The 21,702-nt window shown below is 41.1% G+C and overlaps 1 protein-coding gene and 1 long non-coding RNA gene across 4 annotated transcripts in view; one reads left to right on the top strand and one right to left on the bottom strand.

Moving 5' to 3' along the window:
- The window catches only part of rarga (retinoic acid receptor gamma a), a 57,184-nt gene that overhangs the window by 22,301 nt on the left and 13,181 nt on the right, over nt 1-21,702 (bottom strand). For 2 of the 3 annotated variants that reach the window (XM_032574920.1, XM_032574911.1), the window contains exon 2: nt 16,925-17,254. In XM_032574920.1, coding sequence (XP_032430811.1) covers nt 16,925-17,093 — 169 coding nt within the window. In that variant the 5' untranslated portion in view covers nt 17,094-17,254. Of the gene's footprint in view, nt 1-1,422; nt 1,954-16,924; nt 17,255-21,702 lie in introns of those variants that run through there. The other variant, XM_032574929.1, reaches the window with a different exon arrangement.
- Nucleotides 13,130-15,240, top strand: LOC116727482 (uncharacterized). Its single transcript, XR_004340805.1, has 2 exons — nt 13,130-14,951; nt 15,065-15,240. It is a non-coding gene; the product is annotated as an uncharacterized LOC116727482 (long non-coding RNA).

The raw sequence follows: 21,702 nt of genomic DNA, 5'->3' as shown, positions 1-21,702 counted from the left end.
TGTGTGGTGATAGGGCAGCCTTGTTTACAAAGGTTACTGAGCACAGAGGGTTTTGAAACAGTACACCAAACCAGCCTCCACTTGCTCTGCTCTGCTAGACTTGGCTCTCCTACCCTTGGGGTAGCTTCCTGGCACTTCTTGCATCTTCGATTTGGGGGAACAAAGAATGAAAACTGAAATATAAAAAGTAGGTTTCTGTCATCCGAAGTGCCGATATTCTTTTAAATGCGTCCAAGTTTGAGAATACATCAAAAGGAGAGGCCTGATTAAATAAACAAAACTCATCTTGTTATGATCTGGGATTTGCTTGGCTGTAGCAGAGCAGGCTGGGGCTGGCTTGAGTCCCCTCTGGCCTCAGCCTCCGCTGACAGGGCATCTGTCTTCATTAAAGCTCAGCCAGTGTGCATGACGGCCACTGAAATGCTGGTGTCTTCACGATTAATGAAGACAGATGACTCCCCCCACCGAGACGCAGTAACAAGGAACAAAAAGCAGAAGAATAAGCTTGCAGAAGAAAGCAAGAAAGAAAAAATAAAGAAAAGAACGGTCCCCCATCACCTCCAGCTTTTCGTACATTCTTGAATGCTTTCCACTCGTCATATCATAACTGGCTTGGCTCCGTCCAGTTTTTTTCCCCCACTTACACCTATTGTGTTTTTTCCAACTATCACACACTCACATGGCAGTAGTAGCCACACCGAACATTGTAGAAAAATGGACCCCAGTTGGCTTAAGTGACAGAGGCTTTTCTTAAGTCCGACAGAGCAACAACAGGGAGATAGAGAGAGTGGAGAGAGCTGGCCCCTTTGCTTTGTCAGGACTTTGTATGTGCTCCTATTTCTTCATTAATTTATTCCCGAAATAATTCATCGGCTTATTAATTCGAGGCTGTTTGGCTTTCCATAAGCGTAAACCAAATTCCTGACCCATGAAGGTTACAGGAGGAACATCAAAACTCCCAAAGACAGTATTGCTTTAGAAAACTGACATGAGCCACGGAAGGGAATAGATTTTAAGAGGAATTTGCTTCCTCTCATTCTACTTTGACAAGGCAAGTTCAAACCTCAGGTGGCTCTTATTGTGACTGGAACTTGACTCTCATGAGGTCACCAAAGTAAATAAACACAGCTAACTCTTTTAATGTAGGATCCCCTTGGAAAGTTTCTGTTTTAATCTCTGAGCAGCCAAAGCTGGCTGCTAAGAGAGAAAAGGAAAGAAGAGACTGTCTGTCCCAGTCTTTTCCTGTCCTGCTCTGCAGCCCCCTGACAGCAGCCCCCTCAGTCGAGCCCTGAGGGGTAAACAAGACACCAACAAGAAGGAGTGTGTTTGTGTCTGTGTGTATGTGTGAGGGAGAGAGAGCAAGAGAGAGAACTAGAAAGAATGGAGTGTGTCACACATGAAGCCAAGCTGGAAGCCACTTACACCGAACACTGGCACTGCCCGTCCAGGCGAAGGGGTCCAAAGCCGGGAAGAAGGGGCTCGCCTTCCGCAGCATGCACGCACCGCGGCTGGTGACATCATAGAGCTGACGGGGGCCCATTCCCAGGGCTTCCATGCAGTCAAACATGTTTACCCCCCCCTACCAGCAGCACAAATCACTACGAGGCTCAGTCCTGCCCGCCTGCCTGCCGCTACAGTCCTGCTTCCACTGCTCACGTCACTCACCGAGGCAGTGACAACAACACAGCCTGCCGCAGCTATCTGGACCCGCTTCCCTCCCCTTTCAACTTCTCCCTTGCTGTCACTCTCTGTCCCTGCAGATGCCGAGCTTCCCCCCACTTTTTTTCCGTCCCGGCTGGAATGCAGATCTGGTTCCTGAGGGCTGATCTCTGCCTCTCTGCTTTCCCCCCCCTCCCCTGCTCAGTGCGCTGTAACAGACCTAAATAACAGCCTCTCAGAGTTCTCGCTGAGCCCCAGACACGACGGAGTGAACCAACTGCCTAGGCATGACGCTCTGAGAGGGGGTGGAGAGAGTCAGAGAGAATGCCAGAGGAGGCGGGGAGCAGAGGAACCAAAAGGAGGGGAGGGAGGAGTGATGGGTGCTGTCCGGCAGCGGAGCTTGCACGAGAGGAGCAACCGATCTGCTCAAAGGGCAAAACTTTATTCCCATGCCTGTGCTGCGTTCGTGCTTGATGCAAAAACAAACACCCCTTTTTCGCAAGCATCTTCAATTCAGATTTGCTCCACACAGCACCTCCCCCAGTTTTCGGCAGTAAATATGAGCCCCTTTTCTCTTCCCCCTCCCCTTACCGAGCCCCCCGTCTCTAATCATAACCATATTAAAACCCCAGCCACAGGCCTGGTGTGTATGTGCTTGTCAAAGAGAGAGTCCGAGACATAGAAAGAGACAGAGAGGAAGAACATTGTGATGTGGCTGAACCCAGAAACCAGATGCCAGGGGGGAAAGAAGAGGGGGGAGAGAATCTCTCCCTCCTCTCTGTCTGCTCCAGGGAACAGAGGACGGGGCAGTGCTTTCTGCCTTTCCCCTCAGGAAGTACTTTTACAGTGATGAATGAGGGCTGCCTTGCTCAATCCCAGCAGTGCATTCACAGACAAATACCTCCAATATACAAACACACCATGTGCTAGACACACTCCTCACAGGCTCACTTGACCTCATTTGTGATTTATACCCGCCGAAGCTGATGCAAGGATGTGGACAGCACAGGACATGGCGTTTGACGCGTAAACGGAGGCCCTCCCGTCATTCGTGTTTCTGCCCCAAAGAGCTTGCCATCTTCTTTCATGCTCACTGTTCAAGAGTATTGATGAAAGAAATTCAATTTCAAAAAGCAGCAGCACCCTCACAGCGATAGTAAATCAGGGGAAGGGAAATCAATAGGCAGTCCACGGTCAATAAAAAAGCCAGTCGCTGGTCCTAACTGTTGCTCAGGAGACTGATAGACTCTGGCTGGGTTAGAGCAAACATCCTGATACAATGGGAGATATATGATAATGGAATAGGCTGACTCTGTGAGCTCTTCACATTCATCTCCACCCCTGTCAAACCGGTACAAGTGGTACAGCCCAGAAGGCAAAAAAGACACCATTTCCTGTCAATCTGTGCTGCGGGCTACACTCTCCATAAACACACTGTGCCCTCACTCCTTACCCCCCTCCTTTCTCTCTCTCTCTCTCTTTCTTTCTTTCTCTTTCAGTCTAACACTTCACTCGTTCCCTGTCTGATGAAAGTAACCATGCTTTTTTTTTTCATTTCTGGCCAGTTTGATCGATTTTCATTACGGTGTTTGTTGACTCAAAAGCGACTGCTCCGGCTCTGAGACGTCTGGTTTGTTTTCTTAAGTCGCAGCATACAGAAAGTCGGACTCAAAAGCAGGCTGCACACTTATCACACAGACAGGCGCACATTTAAAGAGCTCTTTTGTTCTGTCTGACAGTAAACAGCATCAGCAGTTTTTATGCGTTTCTTCGTACAGCTGTCAGGTCATAAAAGCAAGCTTTATGACGACAAGAGCAAAAGCGTTTAGGTTAGATGACAAACTGCTTCCATCAGTGATGTTGCAGCTTTTTTTTTCTTCTATTTTCATTCCTGCCTCTTAACTTTAAGTCCCTTCATTGATTGAGATGCTAAAAGTTTGCCAGATTTTTTAAATAAATGTGTATGATGTGAATTTCTGCTTTTAAAAGTTGTCTTAGTCACAGCTGAGTTGAAAACATGAAAATTAGTTTGGAGTTCATTTTGTTTTCTGTCAGCCATGTGTACTTTGGTGACTGTATTACTGATCTAATTTATTAATTTGGAAGCTAAATGCAACCTTTTTCCTTTCTGGGATGTCTAACTCGTGAGGGTTGTGATTAGAAGTGTTAATATTGCAATAAACTCTAATTATCTTAGATCCTAGAAATGCACATTTTGGTTGGGTTTGTGATTCTTACTGCTGAAGTTTTTTGTTTTTTTGTCAGCAATAGTTCCATTAAAGCATTAGGAAGTATCAGTATTGATAGCTCTGATTTCACATTATGTGCTGTCTAGTTGTTCAGTGTTACTACTTATAAATGGGGTAATGAACATAATATTTATTTTAAAATGGATAAGTTTTATTTTTAAGCAGTATTTGTTTTTGTTGGGCTCTGATATTATTCTCTTTAAATGTTTTTAATCATCACTTTGATTGTTATCACTATATCACAAAATGCTGTGAGAAACTTTCAAGTCCATATTGCTTGTCCCCTTTTGTCAACCAACTTACACAATTATTAAATATGCATTCTTTTCTCATCCTTCGTCTCCTTTCTGCCTCGCTTTTTTCTTGCCCAGCAGCCAATTTCATCCAGGAATCTGGGAACCAAAAACTGGATAATCCCAGGTGCTCAAAATGTTCTATGTAGTGGATTTTTGGACTGGCGAGCTGCAACACTATCCCTTTTTATCATGCACTCACACTAGAGACTCCTCTGTTTGTGTTTTTTTTTTTTTAGATTTATGCAGCCTTGTCGATTTCTGTGTTTTTTAATATTTCTTTTGACGGTCTTTGAGGCGGTAACCGAGACCACTAGCCCCACAGGTTTCCGTCTTATTGGCAACCAGCTACGAGCGGTGCAAATCTTTCAGGGCTTTGGAGAGTTTGCAGAGCGAGTTTAGACATCTAATCTACACATACTCCATACTGCTGCTGACCCAGGTTGTTCCCTGCTTCCCCCTCCTTCCCCCTCCTTCCTCCTCTTCCTTCCCCAGCCAGAGAGGTTGAACTCCAGAAGAAACCCCCACAGGGCCACTAACTTTCCCCCCAAACTTATCCTGCCCTCCCTCTTTCTCTCCCCAAATCTGGCTCACAAGTCTCTCCATCTCTTTTTCCTTTAATTCTTCGGTTTTTTTCTCTCTCCCCTTCTGTTTCTGCGAATGCTCTCCATTTCATCAAGTTCCCCACGGCCATTTTTTCCTGACTGCGTGATTTGTTTTAGTTGACAAAGTTCTCTGTATTCATTTCTGGTTTTTGGAAATATCTCATTTTCACCAACTGCCAAATTGCTGGTCATTTTGTGTTGGCTCCTACTCTCGAATGAGTTTAATATGAGAAATTTAACAAAGAAAGCACCTAAAATCTTTTTGAGCAGAAACAAAATTTTTTTTTTTTAATATATATATATATATATAGTTTCACAGAAAGGACAGCTGGACAAAGTCTGCATTTAGCTGCACGTGAGCAGCAGCCCAGGAAAATCAGGTTTACTACTGTCTGACACTCTGATGCCAATTACAGATAAGACATATACAACACATTGTTGCCACTTCCTCTGTATACAGCCATTCAGCTTTCAGCCAAACCGTAAAAAACTCAGTTTTGTGTGAGGTAATAAAGACGAGCCCCCACTTTAAAGCAGCATAGCGACTTTGAAAGAGGAATGTAGGGATCTTTATTTTTTTAATTTGGCAAGTGTCCAGTGTGTGGACTTGCAGAAGCAGATTGCTGGAGATGATGGGCTCAATTCCAACACAGTCAGATTGATAATATGCAAGAACCAGATTGCATTGACATTTATGAAAAGCCATATGCTTTGTCTTTTTTACTAAACAGGAAAAATGTATGCCTAAACATAAAATGCAGCTGAGAAAGTAGGTGTTGAACTTGCAAATATTTTTCTTCCAATGAAGATATTGACATAAAATGATCAACTAATGTGGGTAATGACTGCACATACAAATGCATAGATGTGAAAATAAAGAGCTTAAAAAGCCAAGAAACACACTAAAACATGAACACATATAGAAAGAAATCCCTCTCCTTAACAGGGCAAATTAATATGAGCTGATTCTGTTCTTTTTTAATGACCTACAAAAAGGCTTCACACAAGACGCATGTCATGATGGATAAAAGAGGACTCTCTCAAACCTTTACAACCTTATTTTACCCAACCAAGCTCATGCTATTGGTTAAATATATAATAATCTACCAGATGTTACAGTGAGCACGGCTGTGAATATAATGCAAAAGAGAAAAGACAGTAATTTTACCGTAAACAAGCCACCATGGTGCTCTCAATGAAAGAATTTTTACAAGGGAATAAAAACAATATTAGAATAGTTTCTGAAGAGTCAGACGAGCTTCAGAAAGACACTGAATTGGAAAATGCAGTTAAAAAAAACAACCTTAAAGTAGTGTGCACAACAACCAGATTCTCTATGCCTGCTCCCTGCACAACACTCCAATGATGAGGAAAAAGCTTTTGAAGCTTGTCGAAATGTGGAGAAATGCAATCTGGTGAGATGAGACAAAAGTTTCACTCTCTGGATGTCATTCCACATGGCATGTTTTGAACAGAAATGCCTTTGGACATCGCACTAAAAACATTCCAACAGTGAAGTTTGGAGTTGACAAGATGATTAAAATATAATGGAACTACTTTCCAGGAAATGGCACAGACTGACGTTTTATAATTTAAGAATGAATGGAGAGAAGAAATAAAGATGCAAGAATGTCCCAGTCAATCACCTGATAAAAGTCCAGTTGTAAATCTATGCAAGCAACTAGTTTCTTCATACAGGAGATAACCTGAATCCAACAAAGGCCTTTACTTAAATATTAAATAAATTTCAGTAAGTGTCTCTAGTATCCATTGACCAAGGATGGATGAATGATGTCTATACATGTTGAATATGTTGGGTTGCTACCAACATCTGCATGACTTTAAAATCAATAAATATATTACTAATATATTTACTGAGATAAACACTGGCATTTTTGATAAAGTACTTATTTCCTTTTACTTTTTTTGTCCACAACATTCAAAAAACATAAGACTGCACTATTGCTGTTTCGCAATGATGATATTGATTATGCTAAAACCACATTTTTCTGACTATTTTCTTCCTTTTCTACCATCGGGACATCCCCACTAGTCTCTCTCACCTTTGTAATCTTAATCACTTAGATTTAAATCAGCTGTAAGCATTAAGGACAGTGAAAGTTCATTCAAATTGCCAAATAAATTATTGAAAAGGAGAATTTTAAAGCATGGATCCCAGAACCATTAAACACACCATATATTCCATCTAATCAGTGCTTTTTGATTGCAACATATACACACATTGATAGTGCAGCGATGATGACAAGTGAGTATGTTGTGCAGCTTTAATGTAGTCCAAGTGTTCTTTTTGTTCTTTTTTATTTCTGCTTAATGTACAGCCTTCACATCTACACATAGCAAAACCCCTCATCCAGTCATCAGTATCATCCTCATCTATCTGTATAGAAAGTGTTGCACTGCTGATAAAGAGAAAGAGAGAGAGAGAGACAGAGGGCTCTAGTCTCATAAGCTGCCATGTTTGCCTCAGTTCACATGCTGATCCCACCACAACGCTACTTTTCAGACAGCTATCAGCCTTGGCCATCTTTCAGAGAAGTATTTTCCACTTTTTCTCCGCCTCTATCTGCCTTGTTATGACCTTATGCTGCCCATGTTTTTTTTTGCAGGAGAAGTGACAGATCTCATTGCTGTTCAGCCAAAGCACCCCAACCCCAACACCCGCTCCCCGACGGCCTCACACACACATACTGTTCCCATGGACTCACCCACCACACCTTAAAAAACACAGCCCTTCGTTCTCGCCCTTGCACATTCACTTCATTGCATTTGCTCTCAAAAGGCACGGCTGAAAACATACCCCTCCCATTTTTAATAGTAGCCTCTTTATCTTCATCTGTCATCATGTCTAAGCTGTAGAACACTCTGCTGCCTCTGACTCTCCAGCAGCCCCCACCTTGCAGACTTTTCAGACTCGCAGGCGTGCATCAGACACACTCGAGTGTGCGCACTGTCTTGACTCATGTAAAAGCTGCAAGATGTTTACAGAATTCAGGCAAAGTTGGCTCGAGATAGCACAGAAATAAAAGAAGATAAAAAAGTAAAGACAAAAATCAGAAGAGGAATTTTAAAAAGGCAAGGACATTTTAAATAAAAGGATTTGAATGGATAAAATCAGAGAAGCAAATAGTCAGTGCAAACTATATATTTGCTTGTGGGAGAAGATGTGGTAATATTCAAGGGAGAATAAAAGCTGGCAGCAACATTCTGACCAATTATTTTTGCCAAGTCATTAAATTGTCATCAAAACTTTTTTCCATTCCATATGTGGACATTGATAGCTATACTATCAGTGAAAAATAATCTTTCTCTAGTGGAAAACAGCAACATGCGAAACTCTGCAGCTTAACATTGAAAAAAAAAAAGCATTTTGAATAGAAGTCGGTGGCAAACAAGAAAACAGCCAAAAGGACAATTGCTCTCTTTAGTTTTAAATATGTACAAAAGACTTGTAGGAAGGAAAGAATGGTAAATGTCATCCTAAAATACACAAACAGACAAAATTACGCACACAAAAAATTAATAAAAAATGTAATGTCTTGCTCTCTTTTTCACTAACTAAATCCCCTTCTTAGATGAATACTCAGAACCGCATCTTATTAAAAACCCTATATTCTTCATTACTCTTTTTATTTTTTTTTTAGCAAGAGGTAAAATTATGCACAACCCACTTTTTTAAAATTTATTTATATTTATATTTTTTTACATCTATATTTATATTCTGTATTTATATATTTATATTTTATATCAAATGAAGAGCCTGTTCACAATGGTGCACAATTTTTTGGTCAGTCATTTCACAATATTTAATGGACCTGATGTGGGGTATTATAGACTAATATAGTTCGTTTCTTTTAAAATAGTTGGAAAACAACAAAATTAGCTCAAAAAATTTACCTTGACAGGTAAGTATTCATGAAGAAAATTAAATTCAGCTCATGCATTTTGGTTTTCACCCACTACTATATGCCACTTTTGACAATGAGTCAGAAAAGCCACACAGACCATATATGGGCATAAAGTACTATATAGTTTTCTGTAGAACTGGGCTAAAATTATAAGAAAGGGTGTTATGATCAGTTGCTGTTAATCATAACTGCTGCTTTTTTTGCCAGTATCTGCCTTCAAATTTCTTCATCATTTTCTTTATCAGAATTAGCTTCCCCTATTTTTAAAAGTGTCAGAAATAACACTGCCCACCATTTTCAGTCTTTTATGTCATTGACCAACAGCAGGTGTTTCGATGCCGAAATTCATTCTTCAAACGGTCTATGCCATAAGCGTTGATGCACAAATATGGATACTACTGTGACTCTCTCATTTTCTGTTGTATTCAAAACCACCACTTTTTCTGTTATGAGTTACACTACTTAGAAACAAAGAATTGAGATCGACAGATTAGACTTTGAAAAACACAAACCAATAAGAACAAAAAATGGAAATGGGTATTAGTCGTAAAATGCCTGATTGGTGTATCCATATTCTTTAACCAGTGTCAAAATGTTGCCTTTCCTACTCTTTACATCAACATTCTCAGGAACGGATTTCTGAAGAAAAACAAAGATGTGGAGAGCTGTCAACTTGATGCTGGTGGTTGCCTGGGGAGATGAAAGCAGGGCTGTCAGATGATGCTGAGCTGTTTATTAAAGACATTTCACTGATAGGTCAGGGATGCATCCAAACAGCTCCACACATGCTGTCATCGTACAGCGACACACAAACACAAACCCTGCAGCCGTAGCATTACTAATTTGCCATGTAGATCATGGTCACAGGAGCAGAAATCCCAGAGAGGACTGGGAAAAGGAACAATGGTTTCTCTGATGAAGTGCTGGCACTAGTAGCAGTGCAAACCGGAATCTAAGAGTATGATTTAGTCTGATACGTTGGGTGGAAACAAACACAAATAAACTAACCAAATAAGGGGCAAACACTTAAAGCCATGTAGTAATAGAATAAGTTCAAATATCAACAATAAGTGCAGCTTCTGTAGTTTTTATTAGACTAAGTTTCATGTAAGCTAACTTGGACTGTTCAAATAATTAAATTTGTGTTCAAATTGTGAGCTCCTAATAATGACACTATTGATGCAACTGACAAAAAAAGATGATTGATAAAGTATTTAGTAAAGTAATCATCTTATTCTGTTCTTCAAATGCCGTAAACATGCTGTTTTCTGACTCAGTGAGCCAAGTTACATCACTGTGATTTCATTATTGGCTACAATAACTTGGAATTAATTATAAAAAAAAAAACATTGCTACGTTTTTACTTAGATGTCCACTGGCTACCATGTCAATGGTGTATATACAGTAAGTCTGGCAACATCATGCTGTGGGAATAACTTTTTCTCAACAGGGACAAAGACGCTGGTCAGAGTTCGTGGGAAGTTTGATGCCCGTAAATACAACGCAATCCTGGAAGAAAACCTGTGAGTGGCTGCAAAAGGCCGGCAGTTTATGCACAGGTTCATCCTCCACCAGCACAACAGTAATAAACACAGAGAGAGCTGCAGGAAGTGGAAGGATTAAGACCCGGGCTGCTCAAATCCAGTCCTCCAGGTGTGTTTGGAGTTGGCATGCTTTCAAAATTTGTAGAATAGCATTGTACAGCCCTGGTTTTGATCAAAGCATCTTCATGTGTTTGAATGGCCAAGTTAAAGTCCTAAACCTAAATCCAACTGAAGTCCAACCTGAGTGAGTACAAATATTACCCTGGAGATGTGTAAAACCCCAAAAGACTCACAGTTCTAACTAAGCCTGTCAAAATAAGTAACTAATCAATTGATCAATTAATCGCACAATGAAATTAACCTGATCATTCTGATGATTAATATTTCTTTTGAAGGGCAATTTGGTTACAGACACTTAATTCAATTCATCTACAGTTTCAGTATTTAAGGTTTCAGGTATTCAGTATTATTTTTGGTTGGGTTTTATTTTGGATATTTAAAATGTGTTCCAGTTCAAGTGCGAAGTGTTCTTTGGAAAATTTTACTACAAAACGTTTATTAGTCTTATTAATTGAAAATGGCCTCACGACAACAATATTACAGTTTATTGCAATAATATCTGGGACAATTTACCATCCAGCAAAAGCTGTTAATTTTGCTGGATGGTTAATGACAGGCCTAGCTCTAACTGCAGGAGACAGTGGTTCTATGAAGTATTGACTAAAGGTGGGCGAATGCAAATATATGCCTCAATTTTCAGATTTTTATCTGTATAGAAATTGAAATCATTTCTACTGTGTGTTAATTTATCATATAAAAACAGCAATAAAATATATTAAAATGTGACCCAATGCAAAAAAGTTGAAAGAGAGTGAATATCTTTGCAAGTTGAATGCATTTCACCTCGGTGTTATATTGTTATCCTATATGTTATTGTCTTCTGTGTTTATGACCTTGTGATGTTTCTTTTAAACTGGTCCCCTAGACCCAGATTAATTTTGCTCTCAAGAGCAAACAGGAAGGTGACTACTCATATCAACCAGCTGCCTCTTTCTGTTTCAAAATAAACGTGTCATTCCTTGACAATGTAAAGACGTTTCTACCTGCATGTGAGAAGTAGCAGAGCTGTGACCATATTTTTATTTCCTTACATAAATCACTTTCTCTTCCATCTCCCTGTCTTTTTCTAAATATACACCTCGCCCACCAAACCACGGACATGTGCATCCAGACATATCTAAGCCTACATCAACAAGAACTTCACCACCCCTGGTAGTGGCAGGCTGAAACCAAAACTTAAGAAAATAAATAATGTGCTACAATGTGCTGTCTGTGCTCTGCTTTGCCTCCGAAGGAGAAGTCCTCCCATTTGGAGTCTCTCTTCTTCACTTAAGCATTTTCATACAACAAATCTCATCAGAAAGAATCTTTCATACAAGTGTGAGTGTTACAAAATCACCACATGGGGATAACTTTGCTGCAGTAAGGACTCTCCGCCTGCTTTTAGTTTGTGATGTTTGCTCTTTGTGCACTACACCGACTTGTCACCTAGCCTCCACCAGAGGCACAGCTGAGTCGCTTTCTGTACAGGTTTCAACAAGCTTTTCATTCCATTCTATTAATATGATGCTTTTTATTCCACTCCTCCGTCATTCACAACTGGACCTCTCATCTATGTTGTTTTTTTTTTACTTAGCGTAACCCGACAAATTACATTGTGAGGGGGAAAGTCAGAACTCTTGGAAGGGGTTGTGATTTTGGGCCAGGCCATATGAGCTGAGGGAAATGACCTACTAACTTTTCAAAACATCCCTGTGGCTGACTTGGGGGGGCTGAGCTCTCGCCATGATTGGCAAAAGCTTAAAGAGGTGTTTCAGGGCTCAGTGACGATGTTATCACACAGTAAGCTGCCTTAATGGACTTCCAACTGTTTGTGTGAAGGACTCCCATAATGACAGGGATAAACTGATAACAGTCTCTGTTACAAACTGCACAAAGGAACCGTCAGACCTTGTCACGGATGATGAGCACATTCATTCAGATATATAGACAGCAGTGACGGAAATCACACCCACATGGTCACATGACTCATATTTCCTGGGCCATCTTCCTCCTTTTAATGACATTGGGGGATAAAAAAATGCCGGCCAGTTCACTCCGTTCCTTTAAGCTTCGGTCTCTTCCCAGCTCTGTGCAGAACAGGTATTTCCAAAGACACTCCTGTGCCAAAATCGAGCGTCATTACTGGAGGTGCCCCGACAGGTCGGCGCAGTAATGCACGCCTGACAAAGGTTGGTGTCTGTCACTTACTGACTTCAAATACAGAGCGCTGAAGCTGAGAAAGAAGATAGAGCTCAGTATATTAAGCTCAGAAACCCACATAAATAACCACAGTGCCCTGCATGTGGAAGGTATTTTCACAGGATAGCCTTCAGACAGGCCTGACAACAATGAGCAGGACTGTTAGGACAACTTTTCAAGAAAAAAAAAAAAAGTGGAAGGAAAAGAAAAACAGAGTCTGGGGAATGTCCAGACCAAGTCCCTTTGTCTTCCCAGCAAGGCTTTAAGAGAGCCGGGAATGAGACTGCTGTCAGCAAAATGACTTGTAACATTCCTTGTCAAGAGATCCAGCAATGGGATGTTTTAAAAGCTGATAAAGTTTTCCACTGAGCTGCCACAATTTCAAGTGGAAACTATGATGGAGTGCTGAAGAGTTTAAGAGTTTTTAGAATTAATCTGTTTATCGAGAAAAGAAGCATATATTAAAATATCGTAGTAAATCTGCACTGAAATATCAGAATGTTTAATAATTGTCCCAATTACTGTAGAGCCCTTTACAAAAGCACTGTAAAATAATTCAATGGGTATACAAAAAAAATTCATATCCCTTTACGTTTTTCACATTAAAAAATTGAATTACTGTGTCTGTGGGACAGACGAACAGACAGCTGCAAGTCTTTTGGGGTTATGTGGCCACCAGTTTTTAACTGTTTTGTCTTTGCTGGCTCTATTAGGATGTCCCTGTAAATCAATTTCCTCCATCCACTTTAACCAACTTTCTCATCCCTGCTAAAGAAAAAACTCAGACAGAATGACACTGCCATGTTTTGTTGCGTTCAGCTTGATTTCCATTGTTAATTCAAAAAGTTCAGTTTGGTCTCCTCTAAACATGGTGCCTTCCACCATATGTTTTTGTGGCTTTCTTTCAATAATGTCTTTTGTTTTCCCAGGCTTCTTTTAAAGCCAGAGTCATGGAGTTTTCCACTAATATCTGTCCTCTCAGTCCTTAGCTGTGGATTTCTGCAGCTCCTCCAGTTCATTATCTTGCTTTGAGGCCTTCACAGGACAGCTGTATTCATGAGGAAATTAAATTACCCACAATCGGTGTTGCCTAAATAATTAGATGACTTTTTAAAAGGAGTCTGTGGCATTGGGTATTATTTTGAGGTACCAGAGTGTACATCTGTTTATAGGTCTGTTTGTTTTTTTTAAACAAAATGCTTAGAAAATCATTTTACCCTTTGCAAAAACATACTGGACTACCACATAAAAGTTTACAACTTGACAAAATGCAAAACATTTCACAGTATGAATCCTTTTTGAAATCACAGCGGCAATCAGTAAAGGAACAACATACATACAGTATTTCTATTTATCAAAGTGATCACAGCTAAAAAAAAAAAGCTAAACATGTATAATTGAGCTGAGTTGAAGCTAGCTGTCACAGCAATCTTGATCCAATCTTTGGATAGAGCCTTGTTTCAGCCCTGACAACGAGCTTCAGCTAAATACACCCCCTTTCGCCCCTGAGAACGATACCACTGCCAACATGGATGTGTCCGTACAAGTAGCCGCGTATGAAGAGCCAGTGCATGTGGTTGCCTGTGTCTGTTTGTGCTTTGATACTTGTTTTTGTTTTAACTCATGCCAGGGTTAAAAAAAAAAGTCTAAAAAGAATCCATCTGTCAGTGCAGTGGGATTTTCATTCTGTATCGGGGGTATGCTTCTAGTTTTTAGATGAAAGAAGTGCTGTGTGTGTTGTGTGTGGGGGTGGGGGTGTGTGTGTGTGTGTGTGCAGAAGAGAGTCTGTGGGAAGATTGACTCTGATGCTCTGTTTGCCCGTGTGCATCTGTGTATTTTTCTTGCAGGGCGTGTTCCTGGATTCCACCACACTGGGACATTACCCCCAGGTGCTCTCTCTCTCTCTCTTTCTCCTTCCCTCTCTCTCTTTCTGAAAATACCTCGAGGATTAGGTGGGCAGCAGCGGTAAGAAGGAGGAGGTGGGGGTGAGGTGGTGATTGACGGCTGAAAAGCTGGAGAGGTGCTCAGGCATGCTGCGGTTGGGGCGAAAAGGGGACTGCATACATAGGCAGAGGGAGATTGGGGGGCGCCGGGAGTGGGGGGGCTCAGCTGTTGCCACCCACACCCATTATCACCCACCACCTCCTCAGTCAGGTCAGATTTCAAATAACTCCTGCTTACCTTTAAATCAACAGAAGGTTTTATTCTTTCTCCTCCCTTTCAGGCTTCCTTTCTCTCAAACTAGCAACCTGATTTGGTTCCAGTGCTGCAACAGTTTTGAACGAGGATCCACCCTGTCCCAGAATCCTGCTGTAGATTTCCGGTTTTAAAGAGAAGCAGGTGGTTTCAACAACGAGCGACGTGCATCCACATCGTGCGTCTAGTCTGGCTAGTTTTGTTTTGTTTGTTTATTTTTGCATGTCACAAAAACACTGCGGATGTCCAACAATCTCCTCTTTGTGCTACTTTTCCCATACATCATCCCAGTTTGGCACTGCAGAGGACAGCAGCACCCCCTGTGGCCACAATGACAACTACAAGAGACATCAGAGGAGCCTAAAAAATGTGCTTTGAATACGGCCTCCTGATCACCTTTGCCTCTTCAAATAGGTTTGTGGTAAACTCTGCCTGAATAAAGAACTGCAATATGGCTCATTTTCAAATACTTGTTGTTGCTCATTATTCATCATCTCACAAAGAAAGAATGTTGTTTTGTCTCCTCTTTCAGACTTGTGGGTTGTCTGCCTTATACAAGCGCGTGCGAACGCAGACACACACACACACGCACACCCCGGAGAAGCAGCAGCCAGAGTGTGTGGTCATAACCACATCATCTACAAGCACCATGCATATAAGGAAACCACAGGAGCAGAATAATCATTGTATTGATGAAAGCAGATGGGGTTTTTTCCCCTCGTTCTTTTTCTACCACTCATCCTATATCACACTCTTACATTTTCCATTTTATCACAAAATTACACATAATGAAGTGCAATTTAAATAGTTGTATCAGTTCCACTATCCAGTTTGCATCAGAAATTTAAGCTGATGGTAATTTACTCTGCCTTGTAAATGTATTTGTATTCCTTGACTTTTCTTACCTTTTGTCATTTTTTATCAACAAATTTTAATGTATTTTAGTGAAATTTTATGTGATAGATAAAAAATATAAACTTTTGTGAAGCTGTAAAATGGACCAAAAAAGGAATGCTTGGTTTTCAAATGTCACTAAAAGTAAAAAAAACAAAAAAAAAAACTACAATGCACGACCTGCAATTGCTGCAATTCCCCTATAGTTATTACTCTGTAGGACCACTGTTTGTCATTTTTCCTTCTGCAAATCTTTCGGGGCACATCCAGCGTTGTGTAGGTTTTTGCCTCCATCTCTTTGCAGAATAGCTCCAGCACTGTTAGACTGGATATGGACTGTCTGTAAGCAGCAGTTTTAAAGTCATGCCACACATTTTTGATTGGCTTTAGCTATGAAATTTTACAAGAATATGCAATGACGTAAACCATTCCCTTGCACTTCTGGTTTTGTTTTTAATGTCCAACTCCGTCCCAGTCCCTTTCGCACTCTCTAAAACTGTCCGGTGTGTTACTCCATCTAATTCCTCCATCAACTCTGACCAGCTTCCATTTTTCCACACAGCATGACGCTGACACCACCATGTTTCACTGGGACGGGGCCGATATTCTCAGGGTGTTCGCTTTTCGCCACACCAAGAGCTTTGAAAAGTAGGCTAAAAAGTTCAACTGTTCTTTCATCTGACACCTTTCACACGTTTTGCTCTGACCTCTGCATGGCTTGTGGCAAACTGAAAATTATGGCTTTGTGTACTCAGAGGCCAGGTCTGTGGAGTTTGTTGTAATATTTGTAACACAGCTCTACTCCATTGGCAGTAGAGCTGTGGATTTCTACTGCCAATGGAGTTAATTTGAACATCTCACCTACTACTGAGTAAACTTCTCTACCACTTTGTCCTTTCCCTGTCTATGTTCCTTGAGCTTCAAAATGCTATTTACTCATTAATGTCCTCTGGAAAACCTCTGGGGCCTTCTGAAAGGTAGGTGGTTGCAATGTTTCATATTTCTTTATACTAATATTTTTGAAAAGCCATGTACTTTCCCTCTACTTCACAGTTCTTTTTCTGTCTATCACATAAAATCTAGTTGAAACACATTAAAGGTTGTGGTTGTAACATAATATGTGGAAAAAATTCAACGGTGTTATAAAAAAATCACTTTCAAGGCATTTCACTTTCCAATGTTTGCACCTTCAGCTGAGACACAAGTGGCAAGTGAGAGCTAAGTAAAACCCACATATTGATGAAAAGAAAAACTTACAGAGAGCAGCCATCTCCTTTGGCAGGTCAGCCCCAAATCTTCCAAACAGGCTGCTGTTGGCTAGCAGGTCAAAGGGGGAGTGACTTCTCATGGAGTTGAAGGGGAAGGGGTAGACAGCAGGCGGGAAGCCGGTCAAGTGACCCACCTGCTGCTCCCTGTTGGTAGCCATGTCGACAGAGCACCCAGGGGCCCGTAGCAGGCCTCCGAGGCTCTTCTAACGCCCCTTAAAAAAAAAAACTCCACCGAGCCAAAATCAGAGTCCTCAGAGTAAGCAGTGAAGTGCTGAGGGAAAGCCGGGGTCCACTTCGAGGCACTTATCCAGTCAGCGTTCTGAGGAGGAGAGAGCACAGAAACTGTGTCACTTCTTACAAAGAAACTCACACCATAAATCAAAACAAGTGGTTCTAACTGGCATGAATCTAAGGATAAAATCTGTAGTTTATTTTAGCATCCATCTCCATTGTGAGACAGTGAAACGTTCATTTGTAGCTTTAATGAAAGACGAGTGTGTAAAGTTCATACTAACAGGTATGATGAGAAGGGAAGTGGAAGGAAAGTGGGAGTTGGGAAGGATGGGATGTCCTGAACCATAACTGATAAAGACAAGCAAGGTAAATAAATGAGTGGGCTTGGAGAGGAAAACTGGAAGAAAAACCCCCCAAAAAAACTAGAACTGAGAGAGCGAAAACGGAACAAAGAAGTTTGGAAAAAGTTGTAACAAGGACGAGTAGGAAGGAGGGAGGGAGTAGGAATAAATAGGAATGAAAAAGAAAGAGAGAGAAAGCTCTTGTTCCTTTAGTTTTGAAGAGTTTCCAGACTTCTACAGTGATTCCAGGCTATGCCATATGATTTAAATCACCAGAACTCCACTATAAAGACCTCTTCTGTTTCTGCTGCCAGCCTAGCACAGCAGCCTGCCTCTTTGCCTCTAACCCCCGGAGCAGAGGCCCAGACACGGGGTCCGGAGCATGAAGAAGGGAAGGGGGGGAGGGGTGGATGGATGAGGAAAATGAGATCCACTGATTGCTAACTGATGCTGTCACTTCCAACTATCTTCCCTTCAAGTTGGGCTCCAATCCCACAGAGTCATTTTGGCTCTGACCTCCTGCAAGCTGCTCATCACTCTGACTGCTCGCAGTAGGCACACTCACACAAGGCTGCAGTTATGCCCCCACTGTTGACTTTCGGCGCAAGAAAGTGGGGGAAAAAAGACGAAAAAAAAAACCTGGAAAAAAAATTGTTTTCTTTATTTGCCTTTTGCTTCCTCCGAGTGATTCCATGAGTGGGTGGTGTGATCAGCTTGTTTTTTAAAATGTGGCTTTGAAAAAGAGCAGAGCCAAGGAATTTGGGACTGCTGTGGCTTGTGAATCTGGGAGAAAAGACAGGGGGAAAAAAAAATCTTGGTAATGAATTCGGTATAAACAAAGAAAAGAGGGGAGGGAGTGGGGGGAGAAAAGATCTAAGGCTGAACTGGTGAACTGCTGAACTGAGTGAAAAAAGGAAGAAGAAGAAAACCCACAGAGGAACAGTGACGGGGTCTGGGCACTTGGGGGCACTAAGGGGTGGCGCCATGCTTGGGAAATAAAAAAAAAAAGAAAAACTGGGAACGCTTTCCACATATGCAGCGCACACTTTCTGACACATACACATGCAATCAGGCACCCAAAAAAACTCCACACGTCATATGTGTGTGAGAGCTTAAGCACGAATACACACGCAGACACACGCACACAGACTTCTCACCCCATGCCTTTTTTCCAAGGCTCTGGCTCCCACCCTGCCTCTCTTTCTGGCTCTCTCTCTTTCAACAGAGCCAGTTAATTACACCCTACTGCTGCAGGCAGCTTCAAACCACCACTAATTTAGAGTTCCATTACAGTAAACTGTTCCACATGTGCATCCAGGGCCCAGGCAGGCTAGGGTGGCCACGTTTCAGGAAGAAGCAGCCACCGACAGGCACCCACCCTCCCTCACCCCCAATCCTGCCAACGCAGACTACCATCTTTCTTCTTCTCCTCTTTCTGGTTCTCTTGCTTCCCAGTTCATCACCAAAACTTGCTTGGATTACCTGCCTCAAAACCCCTCCGTTTCTATCCCGTTACACCTTATCCAACTTGCAGAATGACCCTATGCAGAGGTTCCATTTACCTGCAAATGCAAAATTACGTCAGTAGAAGATTTCACAATGGGACTAATGGGGAAAAGAGGTATACACTAGAAAAACAGCTGCCAGCACCATACCACTATGCGTGTGTGTGTGTGTCTGGTGTGTGTCCAGCCTGGGTTTCCTTGGCTAGTGTTTGGCCTATTTGGATATCTCCTTCATGAACTCAAAGAGGCACTCGTAAAGGCAGCACAATGCAGAGGATATAAAAATCAACACACCCCTATTAAAATGCCTGGTTTCTGTAATCTGTGCTCATTTCAAAGCTTTTTCCACATTTATTTTGTGGACCCAAACCATGTATTTCTTCTCTAGATTCAAATAAATCAGGGAACAAACTAAAGTATTTCATGGTAAAAATAATTTTTTAAAAAGGCTGACAAATGTGTGCAGACTTAATTGCAGCACTGAGTCTGTTTGGGTGGGAGTCGATCAGCATGCTGCATCCTGACCTGGTAATCTTTCTAGTTTACTCTTTGAGTCCAACAATTGATATAACCAACTCTCAATATTGATATTTCTTCACTTTTAATATGGACTAAGTGATGGATATCCATTTTCTAATGGTTCTTTTGTACTGTGCACCCATCATTTTTGCTAGCACTTTGAAACTGTTTTTTCAAATAAATCCTAGATATTAGTTCTGGCTGTCATTTGAAAAACCTTCATCTTCTTCTGCTGATGCCATTCTTTTGTTGTTTTGGGTGTATGTTTTGGGTCGTTGTTATGCAGAAATATAAACTTCATCTTCAGCTTTCTAACACAAATTTCAGGGTTTTGTGCCAACACAGATTGGTATTTGGTATTGTTCAGAAGTCCCTCCACCTTGAAGGGACAGAGCTCCAATTTGAGCTGAATAAACCCCCTCTCCAAAACCACAATGGTGCCACCACCATGCTTCACTGTAATTAATAGTGCTACCTTATAGAATTATGGCAAAAAAGTCTTCCTTGTTTACATCAGACCATAGCACAATTTTCTACATGCTACAAAACATGAAACCTGTTTTTGCAAAATTTTGCCAGGCTTGAGATTTTTTATTTTAAAAAGAAAATTCTATGATGCCTGGATTTTTTTTTTATTTCCCGCTCCTAGCTCCATGGCATTGTTTACCTTTTAACAATGCCATGCCTCTGATACTTTGGACGATCTCTGTGGAGCTTTTGATGTGAGGTCCAAGTCAAAAGCTGTTGTCAAGACGACAGCATCTTGAGGCATCATCTAGCGGTAGCGCAGTTTTTCTACCTTTTTTTTCTAACCAATACTGTACAAAGACACAATGAAATAAATTTTTAACTCCAGCTTTTGTTAAAGGAAGCAAATAAACAAATGCCAATAAAACCATACTAGGACAACTGAGATATATATGAGAGTAATCAGTTTTGGAAGATAGTTTAACAAAGTATTAGTTTATGTGTGTAATTAATGCAAAAACAATTTTTTTTCCTATTTATGTTTCAAAATTTCCCTTTAACAGGTTTGTTATGTAGTTACATAAATACATGATAAATCTCATATTAAAGGTGGAAAAAAAATCAGAAATTATTTATCTTGGTCTCATTTGTTTAAACACAAAAAACATTTAATTTATTATTGTAACAGGGTTGTGTAGACTGTTTTTACAACCTCTGTAAACTCAAGAGTAGGAGGAGAAGACAAAATGATTCAAAAGTATTGATAGGGGAGATCACAGCAACAGGTGAAGTCTCAAACATCTGATGACAAACAAGCTGGAGGAAGCACCACCCAGTAAACCGCAGTGCCACTGTACAGTTGAATTTAAAAAGAAAAAAAAAAAAAAAGAAAAAATGAACGTGAAAAAGGCTGGTACTGAAAAATAACGAGCTACAGCACACAGAGGCGACGTTTGAAAACAGAACACTGTGACTTTACGCCCTCCAAACACAATAATGAATTAATAAAAAGAGTTGGCGCCAGGGCTTTTTAATGAGTCACGTCAGCTTGGCAGCTTTTTACAGAGCCATTTAAGTTTTATGTCGGGTCCTGTGGTTGGCTCATTTAGCTGGCCCGTCTGGGACTATAAGGGGACAGGGGGAATTTGGAGTGACCTCATCCGCTGTAAGGCAGGGCCAAATGGGCATTGAGGGGTTCCACGTTCCCCCACAAGCCTAGGGAGCACAAAGGAGGCAGGCAGGCAAAAAGTGCCATGGCCAGTGTTGGGTGGGTTTGTTCCTGTGGGGACTTTCCAACCTAGCCTAAGAAGTTCAGTTTAAATTTACTTACCATGTTTGTGTAAATAGCAGTGTCAGACCTCACAGCAGCTCATCAGATTGAAGTAGACTTATTGGTTGCACTTGAGGTAATCCATCGATTTTTATCAGTGCATGACATCATGTATCATTTAAAATGAACCCAATCAAGCAGGCAGGCAATTTGGAGGCAGGACTGCAAGACGGGACACGATCAGAATGAATAAGATTCTCTTGTTTGCTCAAGAGTTTGAATTTCAACACAAAAAAAAAGAGATGACGCAGAAAGAAAAATGATGCATGAGAGAAGCACAGAGCAAGGGGAAAACAGTTCCCAGAGACTAAAATCTGTCAAACAAAGGATATCAAATCCTGAGTGAGCAAAACAGCAATTGTGCTTTAAC

Source organism: Xiphophorus hellerii, chromosome 1, assembly GCF_003331165.1.
Source record: "Xiphophorus hellerii strain 12219 chromosome 1, Xiphophorus_hellerii-4.1, whole genome shotgun sequence".
Classification (NCBI taxonomy): domain Eukaryota; kingdom Metazoa; phylum Chordata; class Actinopteri; order Cyprinodontiformes; family Poeciliidae; genus Xiphophorus; species Xiphophorus hellerii.
The sequence above is the reverse complement of the archived record's forward strand: the minus strand, read 5'-3'. Positions and strand labels throughout refer to the sequence as shown.